The sequence below is a fragment of the Pelodiscus sinensis genome, chromosome 3 (assembly GCF_052426305.1).
Source record: "Pelodiscus sinensis isolate ZL-2025 chromosome 3, ASM5242630v1, whole genome shotgun sequence".
NCBI classification, from domain to species: Eukaryota; Metazoa; Chordata; order Testudines; family Trionychidae; genus Pelodiscus; species Pelodiscus sinensis.
Window position 1 is genome coordinate 127,388,949 of NC_143054.1, and position 26,777 is coordinate 127,415,725.

The 26,777-nt window shown below is 41.1% G+C and overlaps 1 protein-coding gene across 1 annotated transcript in view; it reads right to left on the minus strand.

The window, feature by feature from the left end:
• Positions 1-26,777, minus strand: part of PCNX2 (pecanex 2) — a 224,394-nt gene that overhangs the window by 140,569 nt on the left and 57,048 nt on the right. The window contains exons 11-15 of the mRNA XM_089777363.1: positions 25,723-25,876; positions 25,594-25,626; positions 10,406-10,577; positions 2,391-2,501; positions 934-1,025 (exon numbers count right to left, since the gene is read on the minus strand). Coding sequence (XP_089633489.1) covers positions 934-1,025; positions 2,391-2,501; positions 10,406-10,577; positions 25,594-25,626; positions 25,723-25,876 — 562 coding nt within the window. The remainder of the gene's footprint in view (positions 1-933; positions 1,026-2,390; positions 2,502-10,405; positions 10,578-25,593; positions 25,627-25,722; positions 25,877-26,777) is intronic.

Here is a 26,777-nt window from a genome sequence, read left to right on the forward strand (position 1 = left end):
TGCCGGACCATTGGATGCCGGGCCACTGGAGTTTTACTGTAATTGAAAAAGGTGAGGGGCAGTTGCTTGGGGGTGGGGAGGTTGTTTTATTTTAAAGAAAGTAGAATCTTTCTTAAGAATCTATACCAAATTCAGCTAGGTCATCACCAGGAGTAACTTGCACTGAACTTGATGGGAGTTGTGCCTATTTACACCACAACTGCTTTTGGCCCTTTGTATTGAAAACACTAATGCAACAATTCCAGGTAGGTTGAAAGACACCAGTGTTCCATGAAGTCATGGATATTAGTAACATTTACAACAGTATTTCACTAAAATTTTCAAGTATAACTACAGGCAGCCCCCGGGTTACATACAAGATAGGGACTATAGGTTTGTTCTTAAGTTGAATTTGTATGTAAGTCGGAACTGGCTCCAGATTCAGCTGCTGCCTGAGACAGAACAGCTGGGGCGCTGCCCGGTAGGTTCCCACAGCACTAGCTGCGCCCCTCCCCCCCAGCAGACCAGGGAGACCCGAGCAAAGCCGCCCAGGCGGCAGGGGTCCCACTGCCTGGGCGGCTTTGCTCCCGGGCAAACAAGCAAAGCCGCCCGGGGAGCTTTGCTGGACCCCCCCCCCTCAGCAAACCAGGGAGACTGGGAGAAGCTTTTCTCGCCCCGGAGGACACGGGTGGTGACCTGCCGCCCATGAGTTCCAGGGCAAGAAAAGCCCCGTTCGTAAGTGCGGATTCGACATAAGTCGGATCCGCGTAAGTCAGGGACTGCCTGTACGTAGAGAGTACAGAGTACATTTATAAGCTATGTTTTAAGCTATCTTGGAAAATAAGCATTGTTAAAACGGACACAGGTCACATTAGGACTGAAGTCACTCACTAAACTAGAATATCTCCTGAAGCATGGATACACCATTTTGCCAATGCAGTTATTCCCTCTTACCTTAACTGCATTGAAGCAGAAAGCGTACAGTACAATCACAACTACAAAGCTTCGAGAAATACTGTATAGGGCAGATATCAATCCAGCAGCAGCTGAAAAAAGAACATTGAAAGTTTATTACTGTCTAGATGAAACTAGTTGCAAGCAAAAGAAAAACCAGAAAGGGCTTGCTCACCCAGAATTTAATTACTCTTGCATTACGGGTGTTAGTCTTTCTTTGCACAAAGAAAACCTTCGGTGTCTGGATAAGTTAATCAAGCTTCTCAAGAGACTATGGGTGAAATTCTGGCCTCACTAGGTCAATGGAAGTTTTGCTATTGACTTCAGTGGACCAGGATTTAACTTCAAATACTACCCTGCCGATATGTTGCCGCCTACAGTCTTTTCATTTTTTAAAGGAAAAGAGGATGCTGTTTAAAATGTTTAACCCTTATACTGATGCATCATTCCACTACAGAATTCCTCTGAAATAAAACAAAGCTAAAGATCAGCATATTTGGTAACACTCATAGGCTGTGTCTACATTGGCACCCTTTTCCGGAAAAGGGATGCTAATGAGACCAGTCGGAATTGCAAATGCCCCGGGGATTTAAATTTTCCCCGCGGCATTTGCATGAAAATGGCTGCCGCTTTTTTCCGGCTCGGGGCTTTGCCAGAGAAAAGCGCCAATCTAGAAAGGTATCTTTCAGAAAATAAACCCTTTTCCGGAAGATCCCTTATTCCTGATTTTAACTAGACTGGCACTTTTCTCCGGCAAATCCCCAAGCTGGAAAAAAGCGGCAGCCATGTTCATGCAAATGCCGCGGGGAAAATTTAAATCCCCGGGGCATTTGCAATTCCGACTGGTCTCATTAGCATCCCTTTTCCGGAAAAGGGTGCCAATGTAGACACAGCCATAGTAAGTAAAATTCTGGCTCTGTGGAAGTTGTGACAAAACTTCCCTTGACTTTGATGAAGTCAGGGTTTTACCCAACATGTAAGATCTGCTATATTATTCAGGAGTCAAGAAGTAAAAGTTACGCATCTGAATTTAGCCATCTGATTTTTTTCTTATTTGAGATAAAGAGGAAAACAAACCAGTTAATAGTCTCTTTCTCTTTTTAGGCTTCTCCCATGCCATGCTTGAAATGATGCCAGAAACCACCATGCTTCTAACATGTTTTTCCTAATGTGGAAAAAGATTTAAGTTTTGCCAAGGATCACATTAGACATACTAAAAACATTTCTGTGGGTTGTGGAGATAGTTTTTAGTCTAGTGCACAGTTTAAGTACTGCTCTTCTCAGAAAAATATTCTTGTCCACATACATGATAATACAAGAAACCATGTGTAAGTTTGTGACTGCCACTAGCATTGTTCTAACTGTGAGAATGGAGATTCAAAATGTGCAGTACAAACCAGCTTAATTTCTGATTGTGGGCATAAGCAGATGAGCACAGGTTACAATAAACTACTTACCAGAACCACCAAAAAGCAACATGTCTATTTGTTCCAAGAGGTATATACAGAAGGTGTTGATTTGAGGGAAAAGGCCAAGAAGAGAAATTGCAGGGAAGCAATACAAAAACACTGAAATTAAAACAAGATGCATGTTAGCACATATTTGAATTTCACAATAACTAAACATATTTGTATGAAAACCAGGAATTTTCCTCATACTGGGATAAGCTACCATTCCATTATATGTTCATGTTTTCTGCAGTAAGTAGATATTAATATTAGAAACAATGGTTTTACAGGCATTTAATTGTTGTTTAAAATTATTTTTGGTTAATGTTTCTGTAAAAGTAATAAAAGGTAGCACTATGAAGAATTCATTCAAATCTATTTATCTCCAAAGCATTTTACCAACATTATTTCTCACAATTCTTTGAGGTAAATATTATTTTCCTATTTTACAGATAAATAAACTTATCCACAAAGAGGTACAGTTCAGTTCTACTTTGAAAAGTGATCTGGGGGAGAAGTGGGGAAATGGTATAATGTAGTCTCCATTCACCATTTCTCAATCACATTCAAGATCAAATCTGTTCAGATTAAACATAAAAAAATATTTTTTTTCCTTAACTCAAGGTCTCTGCAAACTCAGCCTGGAATTGCTGAGCTCTGGGTAATACATGCATCATTAGGGATAAGGATTCTGCAACTGGAATTTAGTTATCAGGTCTGCTGATAACATGTGAGCCAGAACAGACTCCAGTTCACTCTCTCATAGTTGCCTTGACTCTGCAGAACCAAGAGAATTAAAAACTAGTACAAACATATTTAAATTAGGGATATTATATAGTGTGCAATTGAATAGTCATGTAACTGCATCAAATTTAGCTGTTATATGACTATTCAACAGTCCCCGGGGGCAAGGTTGGCCCTTGCCACCTCATGCTGCTGCCTATCAGAGGTAGCAGAATAAAGTGTCAGGCAGGAGCTGGTCTGCAAGGGCAGCCAGTTTAAAAACCAGCTCCCGCCTGCCCCCCTCACCCTTCATGCAGCTGTGTCTCTGCTCATGGGGGGGGCAGATCCAGTGCTCATGGGGAGCCGGCTTAAAGCAGAGGCATCAAAGTGACAGGGGGAAATGCTTGTAGTCAACAGGATTAACTGATACACCCAGATTTATCGGTTAATCGTGTAGTTGTCTACATATTGACATTCGAAAGTTAAATAGTTTTTAAAAAGCCACAAAGGTAAACTGATCTATTGCGTAAGAAGGTGCCATTTATACATAGCCACTTTTCAGAGTGCCATCTCAATTTAAGACAGGACTATGCAGCACTTTAAAGACTAACAAGATGGTTTATTAGGTGATAAGCTTTTGTGGGCCAGACCCACTTCCTCAGATCAAATTGTGGAATTTTGACAATTTTCTTCCACAATTTGATCTGAGGAAGTGAGTCTGGCCCACGAAAGCTCATCACCTAATAAACCATCTTGTTAGTCTTTAAAGTGCTGCATGGTCTTGTCTTTTGTCTCAGCAAGACCAGACTAACACGGCTACATCTCTATTACTATCTCAATTTAAGTGACTCTTTAAGGTAAAAGAAAGCAGGATTAGCACACAAGGTTTGTGCTTCATGTCTTATGCTCGGATCATATCACTGTTGTCTCTATGTGCTCAATCTTGCAAAGTACTGAGCATGCTGGCCCTGAACTAGCAAAGCATTTAAGCACACGCTTAACTTTAAGCAGATGAATAGTCTCACCAACTTCAATGAGACTACTCACATGGTTAAATTTTTATCACATGCTTAAATGCTGTGCTGGATCATAGCCTTCAAAGTTCAGCACCTTGCATGATCGAGCCCTAAGCAAGCTGAACCACTGGGATGGGTGAAAATAATCAGGGAAGCTGAAGCCAAATATATTCAGGTGCACAGTATTATTGACAGACTCAAGATATGTGGTGGTCAGGGAGTGGCAGAACAAACAAAACAAGGAGGAAAGACAGGATTGAAGTAACGGCATGTTTAAAAAAATGAGATAAGCTGATTCTGAAGAAGAGATTTGTCTAGTAAAACCTGTAGAAATAAAAGCAGAGCATGTGCAAAAGAGCAGCCTATGAATTGTTGCCAACATAAGTCAAACTGAAACTGCATCATAAGGAACAAAAGGAAAATGTGATCTGTAGTCCTTATTGAAAGGAGGGGCCAATGTATGGTAAGTTACAGTTTTATTCAAAGAAAACAAACAATATGATAGTTATGTTGAGTGGGCCATTGGGATACTGTGGAAAATTGTGTTGCAAATTATATGTATCACTTGTCTCATTTCTTACAGAAAAATGTTCTGCTGTTCCTGGCAATTTTCCCTGGGAAGAAACAGGTATTTATTAGTTGTACCTGCTGGGCAGTATGCATTTTTTTTCGTATGTACTGTGATAATACAAAAATGCAACAAATTGCTGAAGTTTGTCTTATTTAAAACAAAAACAAACTTTACCAATACCATTTGTTTTCTTTGCTAAATTCCAATTATATCATTATACTTACAATCCCGCTCACTACACTGCATCTTGCTGGGTTAAAATCATACAACAATACACTCTTTTAGATCTGACTGCATAGAGTTGTGCTTCTTCATCTGGTATAGTCTACAAGTATCTAGCATTGTAGCACCTGCTGAAGAATTCAAACACAGGAGAGGCAGGACAAACTCCTGGGTCAGATGCAGAAAAAGTATAAGTGCTTTAGTGGTGATGTGAGTGACACAGCAGCTCAATGAATTGCACACCTATCTTGGTATTTACGATGTGCCCTTCTCTGTGGTACCCTAGCATTAACAGCCATTGTATATGCATAAAAATGTGCAGAAATACTGCGTTCTCCAACCCTTGCTTGTAAATGCCATTGAGAGTGCTTACAACCTCTGCTGCCTTTCCATCTCTCCTCTTCTTTTTCTAGTCATCTAATCTAGTCATGCCAAGTTTTCCTTGGATTGTTATTGAGCAAAAGCAATGTTATTGAGCAAGATGGCAATCTACCTAAAGTTATCTGGATTCCCTCCATGTGATCACAGAGATTCTTTGGTCCCCCAGACCAAACATTTCAAGATCACTTGAAATTCAGTGATCACAAGGAAGGTTTTGCAAAAGCCCAGCACTGAAATGAGAGATCCTCATTCTGAGGCAAAAGAGTCACTTAAAAGCCAGCTTCATGTTACTAGTTTGAAGTATAAACAATTGCTCTAACCACTGTGACCCAAGAATAGCCTGGTTAAGGGTGGGGGAGTAACTAATAGAACAGGAAATGGAACTCACTCACTGTCAGTGTGTCAGGAGGGGAGTGTGTGAATGAATGGGTATGACCATGAGAGGGAGGTTGGCTGAGAAGAGCATTCTTGTCATCTCAGTTCCTTCTTTGATGCTTCCTGTGTACTCCTAAAACACGTTAATCTTATCCTGTGTCAGGGAGTAGCCTGGAAAAGGGATGTTTAAAAGGCTCCTACTTTTAAAAGGACAGGATTTAGAAGTTTTCTGGTTTCACTTGGGAAGATCAAACAATTAAGGGAGGCTAGTTTCACAGTTAAAGCTGAATTATGAATTCCAGAGAGGGCTGACGTACAATGTATTCTTAAAAAATCTAGCACCTTTTTGTTTAAGTTGTATTACGTGTTTGCACATAAAACACGACCACTTGTGAGAGCTGGAAGACCACTACTTTCACATGCAGTTTGGGGTCTCCCTCCAGTTAAGTCACAGAATGTGTGGCGTTTATAGTTGGGAGGGAGTTATGCAGTTCAATTTACAATGAGGAATGTGAAAGTATAAACATAGAAATGATTAAAGTGATAAGGCCTGGGCTTACTGATTAACATTCACTGTGACACGCAGGCTCCTGCCCCACTCCTGGGGAGCTGGCTGCCACCCACGCTGCTACCTCTGTATCAGAGGCAGCAGTATGTATCAGGAGCTGGCTTAAAAAACAGATCCTGGAGCACACCGGCTGCTGCAACGCACTGCAGGTGCAGGTAACTGTATAACCTCTGCAGATTTTCAACAGTTACACGTTTACTCAATTACCCATTTTTTTAACATCCCTATTTAAAATACCATGAGAACTAGGAGCAATTTTGATGCAAGTACTTTAATTTTACATGCCAGCCATCTGGCTCAGTTTTGGTTTAGGTGGATCCCGTTCTTCCTGTATAGGCGCCTCCTTTCCCAAAAGCTTCCCTAGTTTTTAGGCCAAAATTAGTACTGTTTGTTTGCAATATGCCTTAACAGATTACAACAGGCAAGTGGGTGGTGGCAATTTTTTTAAAAATTATTTTGCAATTTCCTTTTTCACTTCTAAACAAGGGGACCTTTTATAGAATCTTTTCCTGGTTCTTCAATGCAACATTCAAATGTGTCTCATCCACATTGAGAAGATACCCTGCAACACAGAAGCAGAAGGACTAGACTGCAGATATATCTGGAACCGGGAAAAATCAAAGTCCGGATAGTCTGTTGGTAGTGCTCAGAACCTACAACTTGGGCCAGATTTCAGAAATACTCAGCTTCCATGCAGGTACCTAAATGAACTGGCTGGATTTTCTGAAGTGCTCAGCATCTAGTAACTTCCATGGTTTTCAATTCAGATAGATTTGATTCAATATTAAATAGCAAATAAATCTTTATTGGAGTGATTACTTGTTTAAGGGCTTGCTAATGTGACATGGACCCTATATCACTAGTTCAAATCCAGCACAGGACAATAATCACCAAAATTTGCCATCATCTGGTGTCTGCTGTTCAGTGATGTATGGCAAGTGGTTATTTGCTGATTTCACTTATAACAAGTACCAAATATTAAGTACATAACCATTTACATCAGCAAACATACTTTTATCATTTATCAGCTGGTATAGGCTCAGTTCTGCACATCTTACTTATACTAATTTCCCAATGAGGTCAACAAGATTAGATCCAATGAATAAACTGATTTAATGGCACAATCCGACAACCCTTTAAGCTGATAGCAAAAAAAGGAATTGATTTATCATTGATCAAGTCCTAAATGGATTTCCTAATATGGCACAAGCCCATTTAACACACATTTAACATGTAATGATGTTATGCATCTAACAAGATTTTACTGAATTTAGTTTGTTTCACAATCTTGTAATAAACTTCTTACAGTAATTCATGATGCAGCTTCAGAATGACCAGTATCTTAGTCAGACTTCCAAGTGCAACAATTTTGGTTGATTTTATTAATATGTATATTGTTTCACAGTTATCAGAAAACATAGTACTTCTGGAAAACTTTAGTCTTAATATTGTATGACCCTCCACCCCAACAAAAGTTCATTGATTTCTCAATACAGAACTCAGACAACACACAAATAAATTGCAAGCAACATATGTTATGCTGTCATATTTTTCACTTCATGCTGTACCTATAAAGGAGCTATTTCCACAGGTGAAATCCCAGCTCTCTTAAAGTTAATTTGAAAACTTCCATTGTCTCCAGTGGGACTAGGATTTCACCCTATATTAGTACAATTTAGAGTACTGGAAACAGAAACACCTGAATATCTTCACCATAAAAAAAACCTATTAAAGTCCAGACTGTTCTAGCTGTCCAGCATCACAATATGTAATCATACACACAAGATCTACATTCGAATCTACATTCATATATCATGTAGTGACAGAACGGTTTTTCTACTTTTTGAGAAGGACACAAAGTTTGCCAATCTCAAAAATCCAGAAGCTTGATTTGATAACATGTTTTATGAGTAATAAGAGGTTTTCCAACTCTTTGGCTAAGAGAAAACATTACAACATAACTGTTGCTGTATGGAGGGAGAATTGCATTATAATGGAAGAAAATGTTGTATGGGAGTGCAGGGATTATGTCAATGCCCTTCTTTCTCAATCAGGCAAACTATAGCCCTTAAACCAGTGTTTCTTAAACTGTTTAAGACCGAGAAACACAAAACAATATATTTTTTTATGAGAAAAACTAAGGATTTTTTGTTGAGGAAAAAAAAAGGCTGGGGGGAAAAAAGGGTCGGGGGGAAAGTTATTGAGAAAAAAAGGTCATCTGCCCCTTTAAGGGTGGCCATTTTGAACTCTGTTCTCCATGGCACACGTCCTACTGACAGTTTAAGAAACACTGCCTTAAACCCTTAGATAAAAGAAAATTTTGCCTTTTGACTATGGAAGAAGAAGAGCCAGAAATGATGCCTTCGTCTCCACTCAAACAAGTAAACTTACAACAATTACCTGCTTTCACAGCTAGAAAACAAGAAGAGGGTGAGATGCTTAAGGCAGCTGTCTTCTATTTTTATAGGTTCCAAATGCCTGTATGAGTCTGTAATCCCTCTCCACTTCCCTCCCTCTTTTCCAATCTGCTTCAAGAGTCTGCTCTGTGATGTCTTTGAGGTCCACCAAAATTAACACATTTATAACCTCTTTCATTCTATTTCGTTGCTATAGTTTTTCATGTATCTTATCTCAGGGGTCATTTAGGATTCTTGCTGAATTATTTATCAGCATTTTTACTATTCACTTTTGACAGACAGATAAAATAAGATGTAAGAAGAAACTGTAATGAGAGAAAACGAAACTAATGAAAATAAGTGATGCAGGTCCTTGTTTTCTCCCTAGTCTGTGGTGAGGGGAAATGGGAGCCAATAAGTATATGTATTATGGCAGAAATCCACCCTAAAAATAGTAGAAGCAAACTTTACCTGCAGCTACACACAGGTATCACAATCACAGATGGAAAAGTCCCATTAGTCATCTAGTCCGTGCCACAAGCTTGCTCCCTCCAGTACTTTGTTTTCTCTTGTTTTAAATTTCCTAAATAACTGGGTTGCCTCCATTTACTTTGGGGGACTACTCCACACCCAACCCATCTCAGTGTGAGGAAGTTTCCTGATATTAAGTCTAAACTTTTTCTTTGAATTTCATCCCATTATTCGTCATTAGCATAAATTACACCACTCTCATTAGCAGGGCTCGACAAATAATGCAATCTACTCGCCCGGGGCAAGTAGATTGCAACCCTGAAGAGCCGGGTTTGGGCGATCTGCGCATGCGCAGAACAATCTGCTCATGCGCAGATCACCGGACAGCGCGGCTGGCGAGCGGGACTCGCCGCAGTTCGGTGAGCCCTGCTCATTAGTTATATCCTTTATTATCACGGCAATTGTTACAATGTCCCCTTCCGCCCCCATTACTGTTCACACACTCTTTAAATTCCATCATGAATCAAATAGCTAAATCTGTAGAGCCACCTCTTATTTGTTACTCTTGTCTTAACTATCATCAGTTTGCAAATATTTTACCAGGATGAGGTGCATAGACAATACAGTTTAGCAGGCGTGACTTCCTCAGAGCAGCAGAAAGGAAAGAATATTGCTGGTCAGTGATATGATGTCTGTGTGTACATGACCACTGTACAAAGAATAACCACATTTCACATATAATATCTTTTTTCTAATTTCATCAGTGACAGTTCTCCACAGAGAATACAGATACAAACCTTATTGTATTAAGAACTGATTTTAGGGTGAGAGGATTCCCAACCCCAACATATTCTGCATGTTGAATCATTTCGAGTTCTTGTACAGGTTTCACCTTCACATCAAGGGTTCTCAAACTTCATTGCACCACAACCCTCTTCTGATAAAAGTTACTATACAACCCCAGGAGACTGTAATGAAGCCTGAGCCCCACTGACTCAGTTGGGAGGCCTGTAACTTGAATACCAACACTCAAGGCTGAAACCCTCAAGCTTTGGCCTGAGGTGGCAGGGCCTAGGTTTTAACCCTGGGTCCCAGCAAGTCTAACCCAACCCTGGAGACCCCATTAAAATGGGGTCCTGACCCACTTTGGGGTCCCAACCCACAGTTTGAGAACCACTGTTTTACATGAGTGAAGGGGCCAAAAGACACTTCTCCATAACATTCATTTGACTCTTAACATGAGAAAAGGTAGGCTCCTCAACCATTTTATTTTTACATTCCCAGGCAAAGTATCAACTCACCTATTACATGGTCTCTGGCTGATTGGAGAGATCCAGGCGAAAAGAGCTTCAAGCCATATACTGTGTAAATTGTAGGATTTTTGTCTTTAGATCCAGCATCTAACAGCAAAATAAGGCCACACAAAATACAAAAATAAACTGGTCTGCTGTACATTATGATTTGATTGTGTCCCTGGAAAAGACAAGCAAACAAAATATTTCTTACTGTTGTACTTCATCTTCCTTTTTATGTCCATGACAACATCTAGGCACTTCATAAAATTGGTAAGGGGCAGAAAAGCCAGGCAATAAGTATTTTCTATACCATATTCCTGCTCTTCCTCTTCTAGTCTTAGTCCAATCTATATGAACTCAGTTCTTTGAGTCCTCCTCCATTCCACTTTGTCCTCAGAAAATTCACAATGAATCAAATGCTTTCATTTGACATCCATTCATCTAGTTTTGGGACTTCCAACATTTCTCTTACTCTCCACTTCTAAATTTAACATTCTGCTTCCTATATATTCTTTCAGTCTTTTTGCATATCCTAACCATCTAAGCCTGGATTCCTTCAGCTTTTCTGTAATTGGTACCACTTTTGCATGTCCCCTAATTTGTTTGTTCTGTTAATTAGTAATACAATGCTACAAGTGATTTTATCCATTTCAGAATAGTCAAAGGCATAAGTAGCAATTAAAGAGCAAGGTGCTTATCTGCCATTTGTGCCTTATAAAATCTGGCATTTGTGCTTTTGAAAATCTGCTCTTTCAGGCCTTTCAAAAATAATTCAGCATTTGTATAGAAGTAATTTCCATACTCCAAGAAAAATCTAGATCTAGCTGTATTTTGCTCTTTAATAACAAACTTTACATTTGCATTTTTCTTTTCAAATGTAAATAAAGTTAGTTTTAATCAGTGTCTGGCTTTATGTACGCTGCCCTTTATGTCCAACATTTATTAAATGAATAATAAAATTACAGTTTTTAATTGATATTATAATTTGCATTACATTAAGACAAGGGAGTAATTGCTGCCAACATCATAGAAAAGCTTTATGACTCTCACAGGTATAAAGTTTCAACTTTTCTCCTTTAGTACATTGTGTGTATGATATGTCTTATTGTAGATCACAACAGAAATAGGTTTAAAGATCTTGATTTAACCAGTCATATTACACAAAATCAATACACAGTTTGTCAGAACAAGCAGTTTCAGCTCAGACAACACCTTCCAGCTCACCTTCTCTAATTCAGGAAGGGTAGGGATGGTACAAGGGAAAATTAATCCTTAGAAAAGATATACTTGAGTTCAAATGTAGCTCTCTTTCATCTCTGTGGCATAGCTCCTATTTCTCTTTTGCCTCTGTTTCACTCCCTAATGCCACAATTATAAATTCAAATCCCGGGCTTCATTAGCAAGTTCGGTATGCATACATTACCCCGCTAGTTCGAACTAGCGGGATAGTGTAGACATACCCAAAGAGTGCCTACCAAATTAGGCCCCACAGGTGAGATCAGGAGGACAATGCCTTGTTTGAGGATTTCACTGCAGTTTATGCATGAGTTAGATACCTGGGACGTAGATGGTTGGGCACACTCCCAGTGGCAGAAATTTAAGGTGTCACGTGGACTTCATCAGTGGAAACCTAGGGAAGTTAGGTTTTTGAAGATCTAAATTTTCAACTTAAGTATCTCAAGCTGCAGTAAGGCAGCAAAATCCCTTTTGGATCTAGCCCTCTGTGTCCCATAGCTGAAATAATCCTTGACTCAAAGGTATAGATGGGGCAGTTTATGAGCAAGAAAAAGGAGGGGGAAGGAATGCACCTGGAATGGGCATTGGGGTTAATTCCTTTCATTTAAATTCCTCCTGCTGCTAGCTCCTCAGGCAGAGTTGCTACTTGAGGAGGCAATTAGGAGGCAAGAAGGAAAGAGAGACATGGACCTTCAAAAGCACCAGAAAAAAGAAAGGGTAGGAACACTACTTCTGTGATCTAGGTGGGAAAGCTTGCATTGGTCTAGTTCACCCAGTTGCAAAGCTCTAGCTTCCTCTGTCAAGTTATCAGAGTGTTGGCAGACATTTCCCACTCAAAATTCAGCTTCATATTTTTAGCTAATATTGCAATGAGAACCAGAAATCTTTCTGTAAATCAGAGACACCTGCCACCTGTATTCTAAGTAACTTACAGAAGGGTATGTCTATACTAGCCCCCTAGTTCAATCTAGGGAGGCTAATGAGGGCGACCGAAATTGCAAATGAAGCATGGGATTTAAATATCCCGCGCTTCATTAGCATGTTCCCGGTCGGTTGCCATTTTAGAAATTGCCTAGCCTGAAGTAACTGCCCGCATCTACACACGGCAGTGAAACGGGATTCTGAAATAAAGCCCTAACTCGAATTAGCTGGTAAACCTCACTGCAGGAGGAATAACAGCTAATTCAATTTAGGGCTTTAATTCGGAATCCCGTTTCACTGCCGCGTGTAGACACGGGCAGTTACTTCAGGCTTGTCAATTTCTAAAATGGCAACCGGCTGGGAACTTGCTAATGAAGCGCGGGATATTTAAATCCCGCGCTTCATTTGCAATTTTGGTCGCCCTCATTAGCCTCCCTAGATTGAGCTAGGGGGCTAGTGTAGACATACCCGAAGTGTTTACAATGAACATTTTTCTATTTTTTAAATATATTTTTATCATTAGCCAAGTCCTTAGTGGGAATATATTTCCTATATTATTACAATGGTTATTGCTGTTATCACCAAAATGATGCCTCGCACAGCCTGCTTTAAAACAAACCCTTACCCTGTGCAGTCAATCTCATCTTATTTCTGTTTAATGAATTTACCATTCAGCTAAAGTCTTGCCCTAGGATTTCAACCTGAAGTTTGCTTAGCCCAGACCCTAGATCTTCTCCAGAGAGAGTGTCACTGACATCTTGACTGCAGCAACTAGCCAGCTATCCAAAAGTGTTGGCAGAACTCATTCAACCCTTATTCCACAGGATCAATGCCTGCTAAAGGTTGGGTGTTTTGGGCAGAATTGGCTGGCCAAAAGTTACCTAATGATCAAAAATTAAAAGGAAACATTTTAAAAACTGCCCGTTTGATACTGTAACAACCGAGCTAGCTCACTAATGGGTAGCTTCACCTTATCCAGACTGAGCTGGAGGGTGATGGTCTAGCCTGCAAAGGGCACAGCCTTGCTTAGTTTAACAACCAGCCAGTTAAGGCTCCATAATTCTCAAAATCCATTAAAATGAAGTGTCTGTTGTAAGCCAGAGGGGACTGGGGCTGCATGCAAGTAGAAGCAGGCCGGAGGCAGCAGGGAAATGCCTGCAGAGGGAAGGTTGGGGGAGCATAAGCCTGAGAACTGGGACTACAAGTTGAAGTCTGGGAAGGAAACCTGTGGAGCCTATTGCTTGGAGTACCATCAGTGCTTGCCTCTAAGCTCACAGTACATAGAGCACCCTGCCAGATATCAAGAGGACAGGTGTTCACCACACACAGTGACATCCTGCAGTGTGGGCAGTTACACTACAGAAGCATGGCTATTTTCACATGCTCTAATTGTGAGACCAAGTAGCTATGATGGAAATTCTAAGGGCAGGCACTCCCAACATTTCCTGAACATCCTTGCTTTTGGTCAGGCTAGAAATGTCTTTAAAAACCCTCTTGCAACCCACCTAACCAGTGCTCAAATTGCAGAGGACAGGAGTAGGGTGTTCTTCACTTCTGCCTCATGGTCCCCCTCTCACTATTGGTTAAATTAAAGCAAGCCTCTTGACACTGAGGGACCCACTATTTCCCCCCCATAATTATCTGGAACTGCACATCCCCATAATGAAAACTCTTTAAAAAAAAGTATTTTCAGGCATTTAAATAATTCAGTTTATTTTCTGGGAGGTGGCTGAGTCCATTCTTTTTTGTTCCTCAATTTGTTTTATTCACCTCTTAAATACTGTACATTTTCATAAAGAGTTTCCTGCCAGACCCTTCACTACCAAGGTCTAGACTCAGGATTTTAATTTTCAGAAGGCCTGATTCCTTTCACTGTTTCCTTCTACCAATCTCCAATGTAGTTTGGGTAGAAACACATTATATTGTGTTCCCAAGGATATCTGACCTTTGCTGCTTTTTTAAAGAACTCCCATAATTACAGGTCTGATTCTGCAAAGTTGACGTTGGTCTTTTTTTCTCATCAATCGTTCTTTGTTAAAAAAAAAATCAAAGCTTCACTGAGCGCTGAACTGATGCCACCTCATTCAGGCTGAAAGCTCATCATATCTCACAAGCTAAGTCCTGTTGGCAGCTGGATGAGAGTTCTCAAAGGAAAATGCAGATTTCTCCAGGAAATGACTGATGGTGTGGGTGAGTTAGTAGGTGGGACCTCTTTTCTCAAAACCAGTATTAAATGTATATCCTGACCTATGGTGTTGCTGAGTGGCATTGTACTGTTAATGGTGCTGTTTTCTGGGGAGGCTTAAAAATGAGGACCCACCCACTCTCCACTGTAAGAGTTCCCAGTGCACATTTTGCAAGAGAGTGTTAATCTTTTTTTTCTTGTCTCTGTTCCAATTTGCGTAATTATATTTTGCTTTAAAGCCCTGTGCAGTTTCAGTCAGCTATAGTATTCTTCTTCCTGTCCTTAATCATTGTGTAGTGACACTATATGCTGGTGAACAGCTGCAGCTTTTCTTCCCGGGATTGGCCTGATTGTAGCAGTGAGTGAAGCAATTCCTGTTTGTGTACTGAAATCTCATAGCAGTTTTGCCTATGTAAGGATAGTTGGATCAAACTCATGGTTTGTGGGATTCTCTGGAATGAAATGCACTACATAAAATGTACCGTATCACCAGCATTATTCTATTTTTCGTATGAATGTGAACTATTTTGATTGTACATTAATGTACCTGCTACCTGTAGTGATATTCCCCATTAAGTGTTGTTCTTTGTTTCAGGTATATCACTTTGAAATGCTGAACTCCCTTAGGAATGCTTCAGTGGAGGATAAATAACCCTGTATACTTACAAGAAGTTAAATGTCTTAAGTTTACATGATTCAAGCTGGTTCAAAAAACATTTCTGTGGGGTGAGGAATGGAGAAAATACCAACATATATTTAAAGAAAATATTAACAGCTTTTCTGACAGCAAGCTCAAGGGTAAAAAGAACATTTTATACACTGGCAAGTCAAAGGATGCCCTGAGTGTGAAAAGCCAAGATCAAAGTGACAAGGTTTCAGGTTTGCCTTGTGAAATGTTGCCGTAAACCCATTTGTATTTCCAAAATGTAATGTAAGTGAGCATCTCTTCTCTAATAAAAAAGCCATTTCTTCACAATCCATTTTTTAAATGTGGAAGAAGGGACAAAGTGACCATATTTTTTGGGCCTTCAGCTTGAATCATACTTTGATATTAATATTGACAGATTATAATCGCTTTTGGGATCAATCAATTAGCAAGACAGCAGATTACTAGGAACTGGCATGCTTACACTGCATTTTGGGTTCATGAAATGTGAATTAAGTCAAAGTGAAGCCTAGTTAGCATTTAATCATGGCCTCAATAGTATACGAAAGGCTGCAATTTTCTGTGTCTCTTTAATTAGTTATATGTCCGTGAAAAACCAAGTAAAAATAGAAACCTAGGTATTAAAATGAGGAGTGTTTTCTAATTGTTTTAATGTGTTATTCATTTACCTTAGAGACAAACCACACTCAAGAAAAACACTTAAAAAGCACAGAATTTTAGGAACAATTCCTCAGTGTCATGTACACTAATGATGAAAGACTATTTTAGCTTTGTGCTACATTTTTGGTATAGTGCTAAAGTAAAAATCTGGGTAACTACTTTAAGTATTATGACTAGCTAGCCAGAGGTTTAGCTCCAAACATACCGTATATACTCAAGTATAAGCCGAGTTTTTCAGCACATTTTTTGTGCTGAAAAATGCCCCCCTCGGCTTATACTCGAGTCAGCGTCTCGAGAACTGAGGCGGGCGGGCTCAGCGCGTCTCTGCCACCGGCCGGGTCTAGCCGCGTGAGCCCGGAGCTCCGGCCCCGGTAACCGAGGCGCTCGGGGCGGGGGGCGCTGCCGGGAGCGGGCTGGGCTCCGTGTGTCGGGGGCCGTCGCTGTGCGGGGCGCTCGGAGCCTCTGCCGGCCGCTTGGGTTGCGGGTGCGCCCGCAGGTGCTGCTCGGAGCCAGCGGCCTCGCCCCGGGGCCGCCGGCAGGGAGGCTCGGGGAGCAGCCGAGAGGGGCTCTGGCCTGGGAAAAGTCCGGGCGGGGGCGGCGGAGGCTGAGCTGGTTGGGCCGAGTGTCCGAGCGTCTGTTCCCATGTGTGACTGGTGCTGGCGCTGGGCACTTTCTTGCAGGCGGCCCTTCAGGGGCTCATTGGATTGGCGGGAGGACTTTGAGCGGGAGTTACGGTATTTTTGATACCATATTGTTTTTGTTGACCCCCTTTTCCACTTACAGAGCTAGGTTATTGTTTTTCTTTGAAATAAATATTCATGTAATTTTATTGGTATCTATCTTCATTTTTTACATTTACCAGTAGCTGCCTCATTTCCTACCCTAGGCTTATACTCGAGTCAATATTTGTTCCCAGTTCTTTGTGGTAAAATTAGGTGCCTCGGCTTATATTCGGGTCGGCTTATACTCGAGTATATACGGTACTTTATTCCCAAGCAGACATATGATTGTGCACAAATATGTTTACAGTACAGTTTGTTAAATTTTATTCCTGCTACTGAATATGTTGGAATGAGGTCTCCCATGCAGAATTAATGGATCTCCATTTATCAGATGATCTCTAAACAGTTTAAAAAAGGTGGGTAAATACTATTTCCCCCACTCCACAGATGAGGAAACTGAGGTACCAAGAGATTATTTAAAATCAGACAGAGGGTCACTGGAACAGAGTCAGGAGCATCACTGTGTCCACAAGGACCCCAACTATGTAACACCTTGACTGGTAGGGATAGACTTTAGAGCTGAGAAATATTCTCACCAACTTTAATCACAGTGAAATCACAGCTCTTACGTATTCCTGTTATGTTGATATTTGTCTGAAGAGGATTTGCTTACATGAAATGTGTGAGTCCCTCTTGAAAGTCTTTGTGGATGCAGCATATGATAGGATAGAAATTAGAGAAAAGAAAGGCAGCAGCAAGGATGCGGATGTGAGAGTGGGAAATGCTCAAAGGAGAAACAGAAGGTGATTCTCTGCTTTCAAGGAGGGTTTCCAGGTGTCCGGTATTCACCTGGACAGTCCGGTATTTTCGCCTCCTGTCTGGTAAAAAAATTCAGAAAATACTAGACACCTAAGATGTACGGTATTTTCTGTTTTTTCCCCCGGCCTGGAGGCAAAAATGCCAGGCACCTGTCAACCCTACAAATACTCAGCGCCCTAACCCCCAACACCCCCAGCCTCCAGCCCCCTTGCTTATCTGGTTCCGCAAGGCTGCCAGCACAAAATGGCTGCCGGCAAAAGACCAAGAGGAAGTAATGACTCCCCTGGGTGTTAGTGCTCAACCGCTCCCCTGTTCCTATCCCTGCACTCACTGTTGAAGGGGACATGCTGTTTTAATATTTAATTTTTTTGCTCAACAACTTTGGTCTTCCACCCCCCCCCTTTTTTTTCTTCAACAGATTTTTTTCCTGTTTTTTTGGGGAGGGGAAGGGGGTGTTCGGAATTTTTGTTTCAACCATCTGGCAACCCTATTTGGTAGTAATCTAGACTTCAGGAGGTACCTAAAAATACAGCTATACACCTGGGCTACGTCTACATTGGCATGATCTTGCGCAAATACTCTAACGCAAGAGTTCTTGCGTTAAAGTATTTGCGCAAGAGAGCGTCTACACTGGCATGTGCTTTTGCGCAAGAGCATCTGTGCCAGTGTAGACACTCTCTTGCGAAAGAAAGCTCCAATGGCCATTTTAACCATTGGGCTTTCTTGTGCAAGAACTTCATGTTGCCTGTCTACACTGGCCCCTTGCGCAAGAACAGTTGTGCAAGAGGGCTTATTCCTGAGCGGGAGCATCATAGTTCTTGTGCAAGAAGCACTGATTTCACACATTAGAACGTCAGTGTTCTTGCGCAATAACTCCCCGCCAGTATAGACAGGCAGCATGTTTTTGCGCAAAAGCAGCCGCTTTGGTGCAAGATTGCACCAATGTAGACACAGCCCTGGAGAGCAGCCAGACACTCTAAAAAGGGAAGAAATACCCCCTTTTTCCCTTGGCACCCACCTGTTAGGGTGATATCCTGACACATTTGCCATTTAATGCCCCAAGGAGCAATTATTTCATAAGGCATGAAAGACCACTCAAGCCCCCCAGGCCTAGGTGACAAGCAGCAGTAGAAAAAGAGGAATTGCTGCTGGTATGCCTGTTGATGGAGAGTGTCTCAACTGTGCCTCACCTGAAGGTGACTGCTCAGTTCCTAAAGCTGGGAAGCGGACTGTTGGCAGGAGGCAACAGTTCCTACGTATCCCACAGCAGCACTTGCTGGAGAGAGAGCAACTGGAGATGGGGCTTTTTTCATATATGTAAGGACCAGAGAAAAGTACATTCTCATTCCTTGCCAGCTGCTGATCTGGCTACACTGAGCATGGTCCCAGACAAGGCAGCCTTCCATTGAACAGGGATGCAGGAATTGCAGCTTATCACTGACAAAAAAGAATTGTATACTTTATGGAGTAATCTCCAAGGTGCTACTTGCTTTGAACTGGTCAATTTCACCATAATTTAAAAACTTCACCCTGGTAAAGCTGGGTCCTTCTGAATCCTCCTGCAACATTTTTAGTTTGTTAATTTAAAAAAAAATATTGGGATCAACTTGTTGCATTATATGCACAGCTGGTTGGTAAATTATTTTTCCCTTGTGAAAATAGTCAAAAACAACTTTTTTCAATTTTGTCAAATTATGTATTTGAAATGTTCAGGTTTTGGGATTTTGGTGTAAAAATTAACAACCCAATCCTTATTATCATTTTTCAACAAAACCTGAAAATTTTCTCCAAAATAGTTTGGTTTTTGTTCGTTTTCCCAACAATTTTGGTTTAAGCTGAAAAGCCATTTTCCAATTACAAATAATTTGATGGGGAAATTTCAACCAGGCCTATTAAATATTTTTCTCCTGTGTAGCTGTATATCTGAAAGACAAATCAAATTGGTGGGGGGGGGGGGAGGAAAAGCGGAAGAGAAGAAGAGGGAGGGTGTGTGGGGTAGGAGGAACAGCAGGGTCTTGTGAATAAAATCCATATTTACAAAAGTATCTGGGCACATAAAGGTGACAGAAAGAAGACTAGTCCGATTTACAAAAGTGTCTAAGCAGACGTTAGGTGGGAGTTACTTGCCTAAGCTAACTGTTTTTCTGCCACCCAGGACCTTGAGCAATCATTTAAACAAATTCAGAGCAAGCATAAAATGCTATCAAATTAAACAATAGCATTTTCAGACATTTTCTATTGGTCTAATGACCTATCCAAGAGCAGGACAATTGAAAATAAGGCCCTACCATCTCTCAGAAAGCATTAGAATGGTCAGTAGCAAGAATTAGGTGACTAAGCAATAAAAGCAGGCAACGTTCCAAACTAAATGCCTGAACAAAACAAAAGTACTGAAAACATAACATTAAACACCAAACAAAGAAACTAAACATTAATCACATCAAATGAGCTCTACATTGTACTCTGAAGCTCATTAACCTCAGGCTCTGGCAGGCAACTAGTTGGAAAAAATTTCAAGAGACAGAAGCCGTATATATATATATATATATATATCTTCCTATCTAAAGTGTATCCATTCACCTTGGAATCTGACACTATTCTGCTGAGACCCTTGCTTTGTCCACAGAAATAAGATCCCAGAAGACTTCATTAGGCTGCTTCTTGCCTTATGCTGAAGTCTGCTGGGATATCTACCACAAAACCTGGTCCCGGACCATACAGGACTTTCAAGTTAGTCAGCAACACTTTAAATTGCATCATGAAGTGAATAGGAAATTACTGTAGACATCTGAGCAGTAGCCTTATATGCTCATAGTGACACACTCCACACTAGGAACAGCTATACTATGCCTACGGACTTCATTAATAATGTCTAAGGCCAGAAGTGATAATTGTAAACATCTAGTCAGACATCCTATATAACCTGGGCCACAGAAGTCCCCCAAAATAATATCTAACGCACCTCTTTTAGAAAAAAAATCCAATTTTGATTTAAAAATTGTTAGTGATGGAGAAACCATCCTAGCCCTTGGTAATCTGTTGCAATGTTTAATTACCCTCTGCCAATACCCATAGATTGGGGGAGAGGGGGGCATCTTTTGGGTTGGGAGCTGCTGAAAAATCAGTCAGGGACCGCACAAAAGAGAGAAGCAAACCTCCCACACACATTCCCCTTGCCCCTTCTACACTCTCGGGTGGGGCCAAAATGAGATCAGTATGTAGGAGGGAGCTGCTGGGAAGTGTGATTGGGGTGTGGGGTCTGGGTAGGAGGAAGGGTGCAGGAGGGCTGGGTGTTGGTGGGTCTGATAACAGGACAGGAGTGGGCTGAGGGTGGGAGACTGGCAGGAGGTAGGGTGCAGGAGTGGAGTGAGGGTACTGGGTCTGGGCAGTAGAAGGACAGCAGGGCTGGATCACCAGTTCCCCAAAGCTGGGGGGAGGGGGAGCACTGAGCCTCAGGGGCCATATCCAGGCAAGCCAGGGGCTGAATCTGGCCAGGGGGCTGTAGATTCCCCATCCCTGCCATAGATGATCAAAGGAACGAGGGGCCACTGTAGCCTGAGAATCCAAGAACCTTCTCTGGTGCGCATCTTAGTTTTAATGTGGCATGTTTTAGCTGTGTTGTCATTCAGGTCTATAACACTGATCATTCTTTAATCTCCCTGCTGTTCTGCATCCTCGCATTAGTATCAAGCAATCTTATCTACTTTAATTTTAATGTAGTTATGTGAATTATGAAGTACAGTATGGTATTCTCTCAAGCTTACTTGTTGTCTTATTTTTAATGATGCTCACTAATTCCAACATGCCTTTATTGATAAGTCTCATCTTATAAAATTTAATAACTTTTAAGTGATTATAATGCATAATGCAATATGGATTAAGTCTTGTCACTTAATTTATGTTAAATATGCCTTTCATGTTTAAAATGTTGAATGAAAAGATACTGTATAATATTTTTTCATAGGTACTTCTGTAAGACACATTAAAAAACTTAAGAAACCAATACTTGTGGGAGGGCAGAAGAGAGAATCAGGTATATCATCACTCTGTTGTAATACTGCATGACATGTCAAATATAACATGATGGATGATGTTATAACAATATTTTTACTGGGCCTGTAAAATTCTAGCCATGCTATTGCATGAAAATATGCCTCAGTTAAACTTCATTTGTTATTTTGTCTTTGATGCCACTAATAATTTAAGATAGGATGTGATTATAATGAAGTTTCAATTATGCTGGTCACCATCCTTCTTTTAATCATATGTGCACTTATCAATGTTTGCATGTGCAGTTGACTTGATTGTTCTTCACATTATTGTGAAGAGAAATGTTCGGTGAACCGGCAGATATGGTCTATATTTGGCATTGACAAAATTAGATCTTTACTGAGGTCAGAATATTTTTTAAGTCATTGGAAATAACCTACACTGCAAGAAGTGGAATTGTAAACTAATGTTTATCAACATTGTGCCGTTTGCAGTTAGGTATGATCACCTGCAAATGTGCAATAGGGAAGTAATTTCACAATTTCTAGGAATGATTGAGGCAGAAAAGGAAATTAAGAATCCTTCAGAGTTCACCTTGGCAGAACTTACACTGTAAACTGCACTGAACCTCGATTTAAACATGAATTTGTGTTTCCAGTTTTCAAAATGACAAAGGCTAATATGCACTGTCAAAGGGAAAGAGTCCAGGACAGAGCTGATTTATAGTTCCAGCACTCCTCATCCCATTCCCAATAGCAGCTTGCAAAGAGCAGCTGCTCTTTTACCCAGCTGCCAACTTCCCAGATGATGGAATCTAAAACCAACAAACTGCAGGATAAGTTCAGTTCCTGAGAGAGCACACAAAACATTTTGACTTGGAGAAAAAGTTCAGTCCTCCTCCAATAGTGCACTAACTTCTGTTTTTGCTTAGATTACATAGCATTAGGTTTCTAGATAACTGTATTGATTTTGCCCATTCCCCTTATCTAGTATTTGTTTGTCTTACATTACAGCCAGGCAACTGATAAGTGCAGAAACACAGATGTTATGTGTTTTATGTAATGTATCCAATACCACAATTCCATTTCCTTCACTACCACAGGAGTAACATATGCACTGGATCCATTTCCCTGGGGTATATATTATTCCTGGAAATGATAATTCTGTGCCAGAAAACCAATGCATTTTCAATATAGAATCAGTATTTCTAATGTACTACACGTTGGACTTCCATGGTCCAGCACCCTTGTGACCTGACGGGTCCCGGATGAGGGAATTTGCCAGATAACAGGAGGCCCTTGACACCAACCCCTCAGCTCGCTGCTCCTCCCCATTGCCAGCTCCTTCAGCCTGTCCGGGCTGCCTGCTGGCCAGCCCCAGCCCTAGCTCCACTGCCAGCCAGGTAGCACACTCTCCAATGGGGCTGTCGCAGCCCTAGCCCCACTGCTGGGCAGCATGTGGCCCCAGCTGTGCTACTTCTGCTCAGGCTGCCCTGGCACAGCTACCAGACATGCCGGGCTGCGCTGTGCTCCCAGCATCTGGCCCTCCTGCTCTGGGGCTCTCTCATCCAGCACCATCCGTGGTCATGCCAAACCACAGATCTTGCCAGACCAGCGAGTCCCGGAATTGGGAGGTGGAATTTGTACTAGTCTCGAGATAATATTTCCAGATATGATTCAGAATACCAGGTTAGCTAGTACCCAAAGTAAGGAAAATCCAACATATCTCTTCTCAATTTAATCTAACACACCTACTGCTCATGACAATTTCAATGATCCATTGTGAATACCTCAATTATGCTTCTCCCAGTTGCGGTACTTTATGAAGGAAGAAAGACTATTAATACACATACAATTACAGGTATAGATGACTTTAACAAGGAAGTATGTGCTAGTTGATCCATTATGTACTTTTTCTTAATGACTTTGAGGAAAACATCGGCAACAACAGATTCAAAATCAATGATCTGTCTTGCAGATGAAATTTAAATCCCTATTGACTAAAGACAGAGATGAGTCTGGAATTGCTGCTGTTTTAAAAGCCAACAGTGGTTAAAAAAACCCCAAAGGAAATGTTGGTCTGAGGTCATATGACTGAGTTTCAGAATAATTTAATGCAGACACACTTGTTTGTTATATTTTAGGACATACTGTACCCAAAAGAAATAGAACAATTCAAATAATCAATCATGAATAAAAAAATAATACTGAAGCCACAAAAGCTGCAAGCAATAGGGTTCTTGATAAACAACCATCAACATTTACAAGAGTTACTTATTTCAATGTTTCACTATTGTGATGCTAACAATCTCTTAATGCCAGTAGGCAAGGGGTTCACTGTGCTATAATAGCAACTCCTAACAGGCCTGACAAACTCACTATGCCTAGCATCCTGCTTTCACAGTACTGTATTTGTTCGTATGAAATGTCGTGTAAGGTCTTCAATAAAAGTTGGATTCAAAGTGATCATTAATGTCTTTGTGAAATGTATGTACAAATACCATGTAATAAACTGTGAATATATACTGAAAATATGTTCCTAAAAAAAATTGAATTGAGGCAGCAGAGAATGACAGGTTTCTTCCAGACAAAAGGATGTACACTCTCCTATCTGCCTTAGTTCACATATACAGCCGCTTCCCGAGTTGCGAACGGTCGAGTTACGACCGTTCGCACTTATGACCAAAGCTCCCATGGAGCGGTCATAAAGGCGGTCCCCGAGTTACAAACGCAACCTGCGCTTATGAACAGCACGGTCGCATGTAACTCAATGGGGTCCGAGTTACGAACAGCTCAAGTTATGGCCAAGTGTTTGGTTCGTAACTCGGAGAGAGGCTGTAAATTAAGCATTGAATGTCAATACAATTGAAGCCCTCTTTGCATACAAAGTCAACATGAAGTCAGCACACCAGGGATGGATGTTTGGCAGATAGAAGGAGAAGGCAAACAGACATAATTTTATCATTAAGCGAGGAAGCAAAAGGACAGTGCTTTTTGCATGCACGAAACTTGCTTTGGGTGATAAACTTGTATAGACAAGGGCTTAGCCGGTGAAGATCAGAATCTAGGAAGAGTGCTATTTTTTGTTTTGCATGTGACGTTTGTGTCCATTCTCCTTACTGACTTGAATCTTTGACTTGTTAATACTAATTGTTACTTTCACTACAAATACATCTCAGTGCTATAGTATTAAGCAACCTGTTGCCACTGAGTTGAAATCATTCAGCCTATGTACTGGACATTTTAGTGCCCCTAGTGAGCAAACATATTTGTGCTCACTGCTCATTTGTTTGTTTGTTTTTTCCTGGCATTTCTCTGCCCCGGACAGCCATCCTGCTCAGCCCATCCTGACTATGGCTTTGCTTGTGTGTCTAATGTTCTTCTGAGGACAGCACACCTAGTAACTCTGAGTGGCTGGTGGACAAGGGACTGGATGCTACAGAGAATGCTCTGAGGACTCTTCCAAGAAGAGGAGGCAAAGGAGGCAGCTGCCCTGGGGCCCAGTGATTTAAAAGGGCCGAGGGCTCCCAGTCACCACCACTATGGCAATGGCAGCGGCTGTAGCCTCAGGACCTTTAAATCACCTTGTAGCCCAGGTGACACATACCAAAAAGTATTGAAGGGCTGGCTGGGAGAGGCTAGACCCCAGCCCTGTCTCTTCCACATGAGAACATGTCCCTTCCAGGGACCCAGAGCTGCCCTCCCACCTTGCCCAGAGCCCAGTGAAGTCTGTCGACTGGCTGGTATGTGCCCACCACTAGCCAGTAGAGAGGAAGTGAGGTCTGCAGAGGCCTGGAAGGCAGTGCTTGGGTTGCCAGAGGCTATTGGTTCCAGGGAGTTGACTAAAAGAGGCTCAGATGAGATTTCTGCACACTAAAGGCAGGTAGTAGTAAGGTGGTGCCTCATGACAACCGTAGGATCAGAGCAGTACCAGCTGATTTCCTCTCAGTACAAAAGAATATAAACAGCAAATTTCTCTACTTGATGAGACTTACGTGTATTGGTGAAGCAGGGTCAGGCTGAACACTCTAAAACAAAAACAGGGAAAAAAAGTTTATTTACTGGTTTTTGGATCCCCCAACATTTCAAAGATGTTGTGGATAGGAAATATGCTTATTTCTTACTTTTAGAAGAGAATATTGGCAGCTGGCCATGACAAGACAGAACAGAAGGATCCAAATGTCTTTACAAAAGCCTTGGTTCAGAGTTAGGAACCCCAGAAGTGAGACAAGAACTACTAGAAGAACAGCCAACACATTCTCCTTGATATCTTCAGTCCTACAGGAATAAAATAAATAAAAGGGGTTTCAAAAGGTAACAAGTGTCCATGTCACTACTGGTGGAAAAAAGGGACAGATCTTCATATGATGTCAATTGTCATCAGTGTACTGATGTGAACTACAACACTACACCAGATGAGGAACTGCCCAAAACACTCTACACCAGCTCCTTATGGACTTCTCAATTCAATACTTCACTCTAGATCTTTGGCTGAACATCTCCTTATGACACCTAAAGTTTGTATTCAAACCTGTGTATTTTACTGCATGGTGAATATATTTTAAGTCTAGAAGAGACCATTATGATAGACTAGTCTGACTTCCTGCATAGAATTCTACCAAGTAATCTGCATATTTTAGTGTGCATTTACCTGTAAGTCTCTCTATAAAACAGTTTATAAAAATGAACAATTAAGCAATCATTTACTGAATATGCTAAAGACAAAATATAGTATGTGGCCAAAGGGTGAGCTATACTGTTGTCATGTTAAAATTATTCTTTAAACTGCAACCTTAACAGTACAGAATTAGAAAAGATATAAAATTTGTTTCTGTGGATATTTTTCCACACACTCAAAATGTTTAGACAAGGCACCACATATATAGCAGCATATATTTTGGCTCTAACGTCTCTTTCTAAATATCATGATTTCTGTAGCACATTAAAGCTGTCGTCTGAAATTTCTGCAGCAGAAATAATATTAACATGTGCAAAGGGCATACACCCACATGGAGATCCAGTTCATGACAGGCTAGCCTGAAGTCACCGGCTATGCAGGCTTACTTGTTTTGGGTAGATAATAGTCTAGCAGATAAAGGGGGCAGGAGAAAACAGGGGTCTAACAGCAAAGAGCGCTGCCAAAAGAGCTGATTGTAACTGACACGGAGGAAAGAAAAGA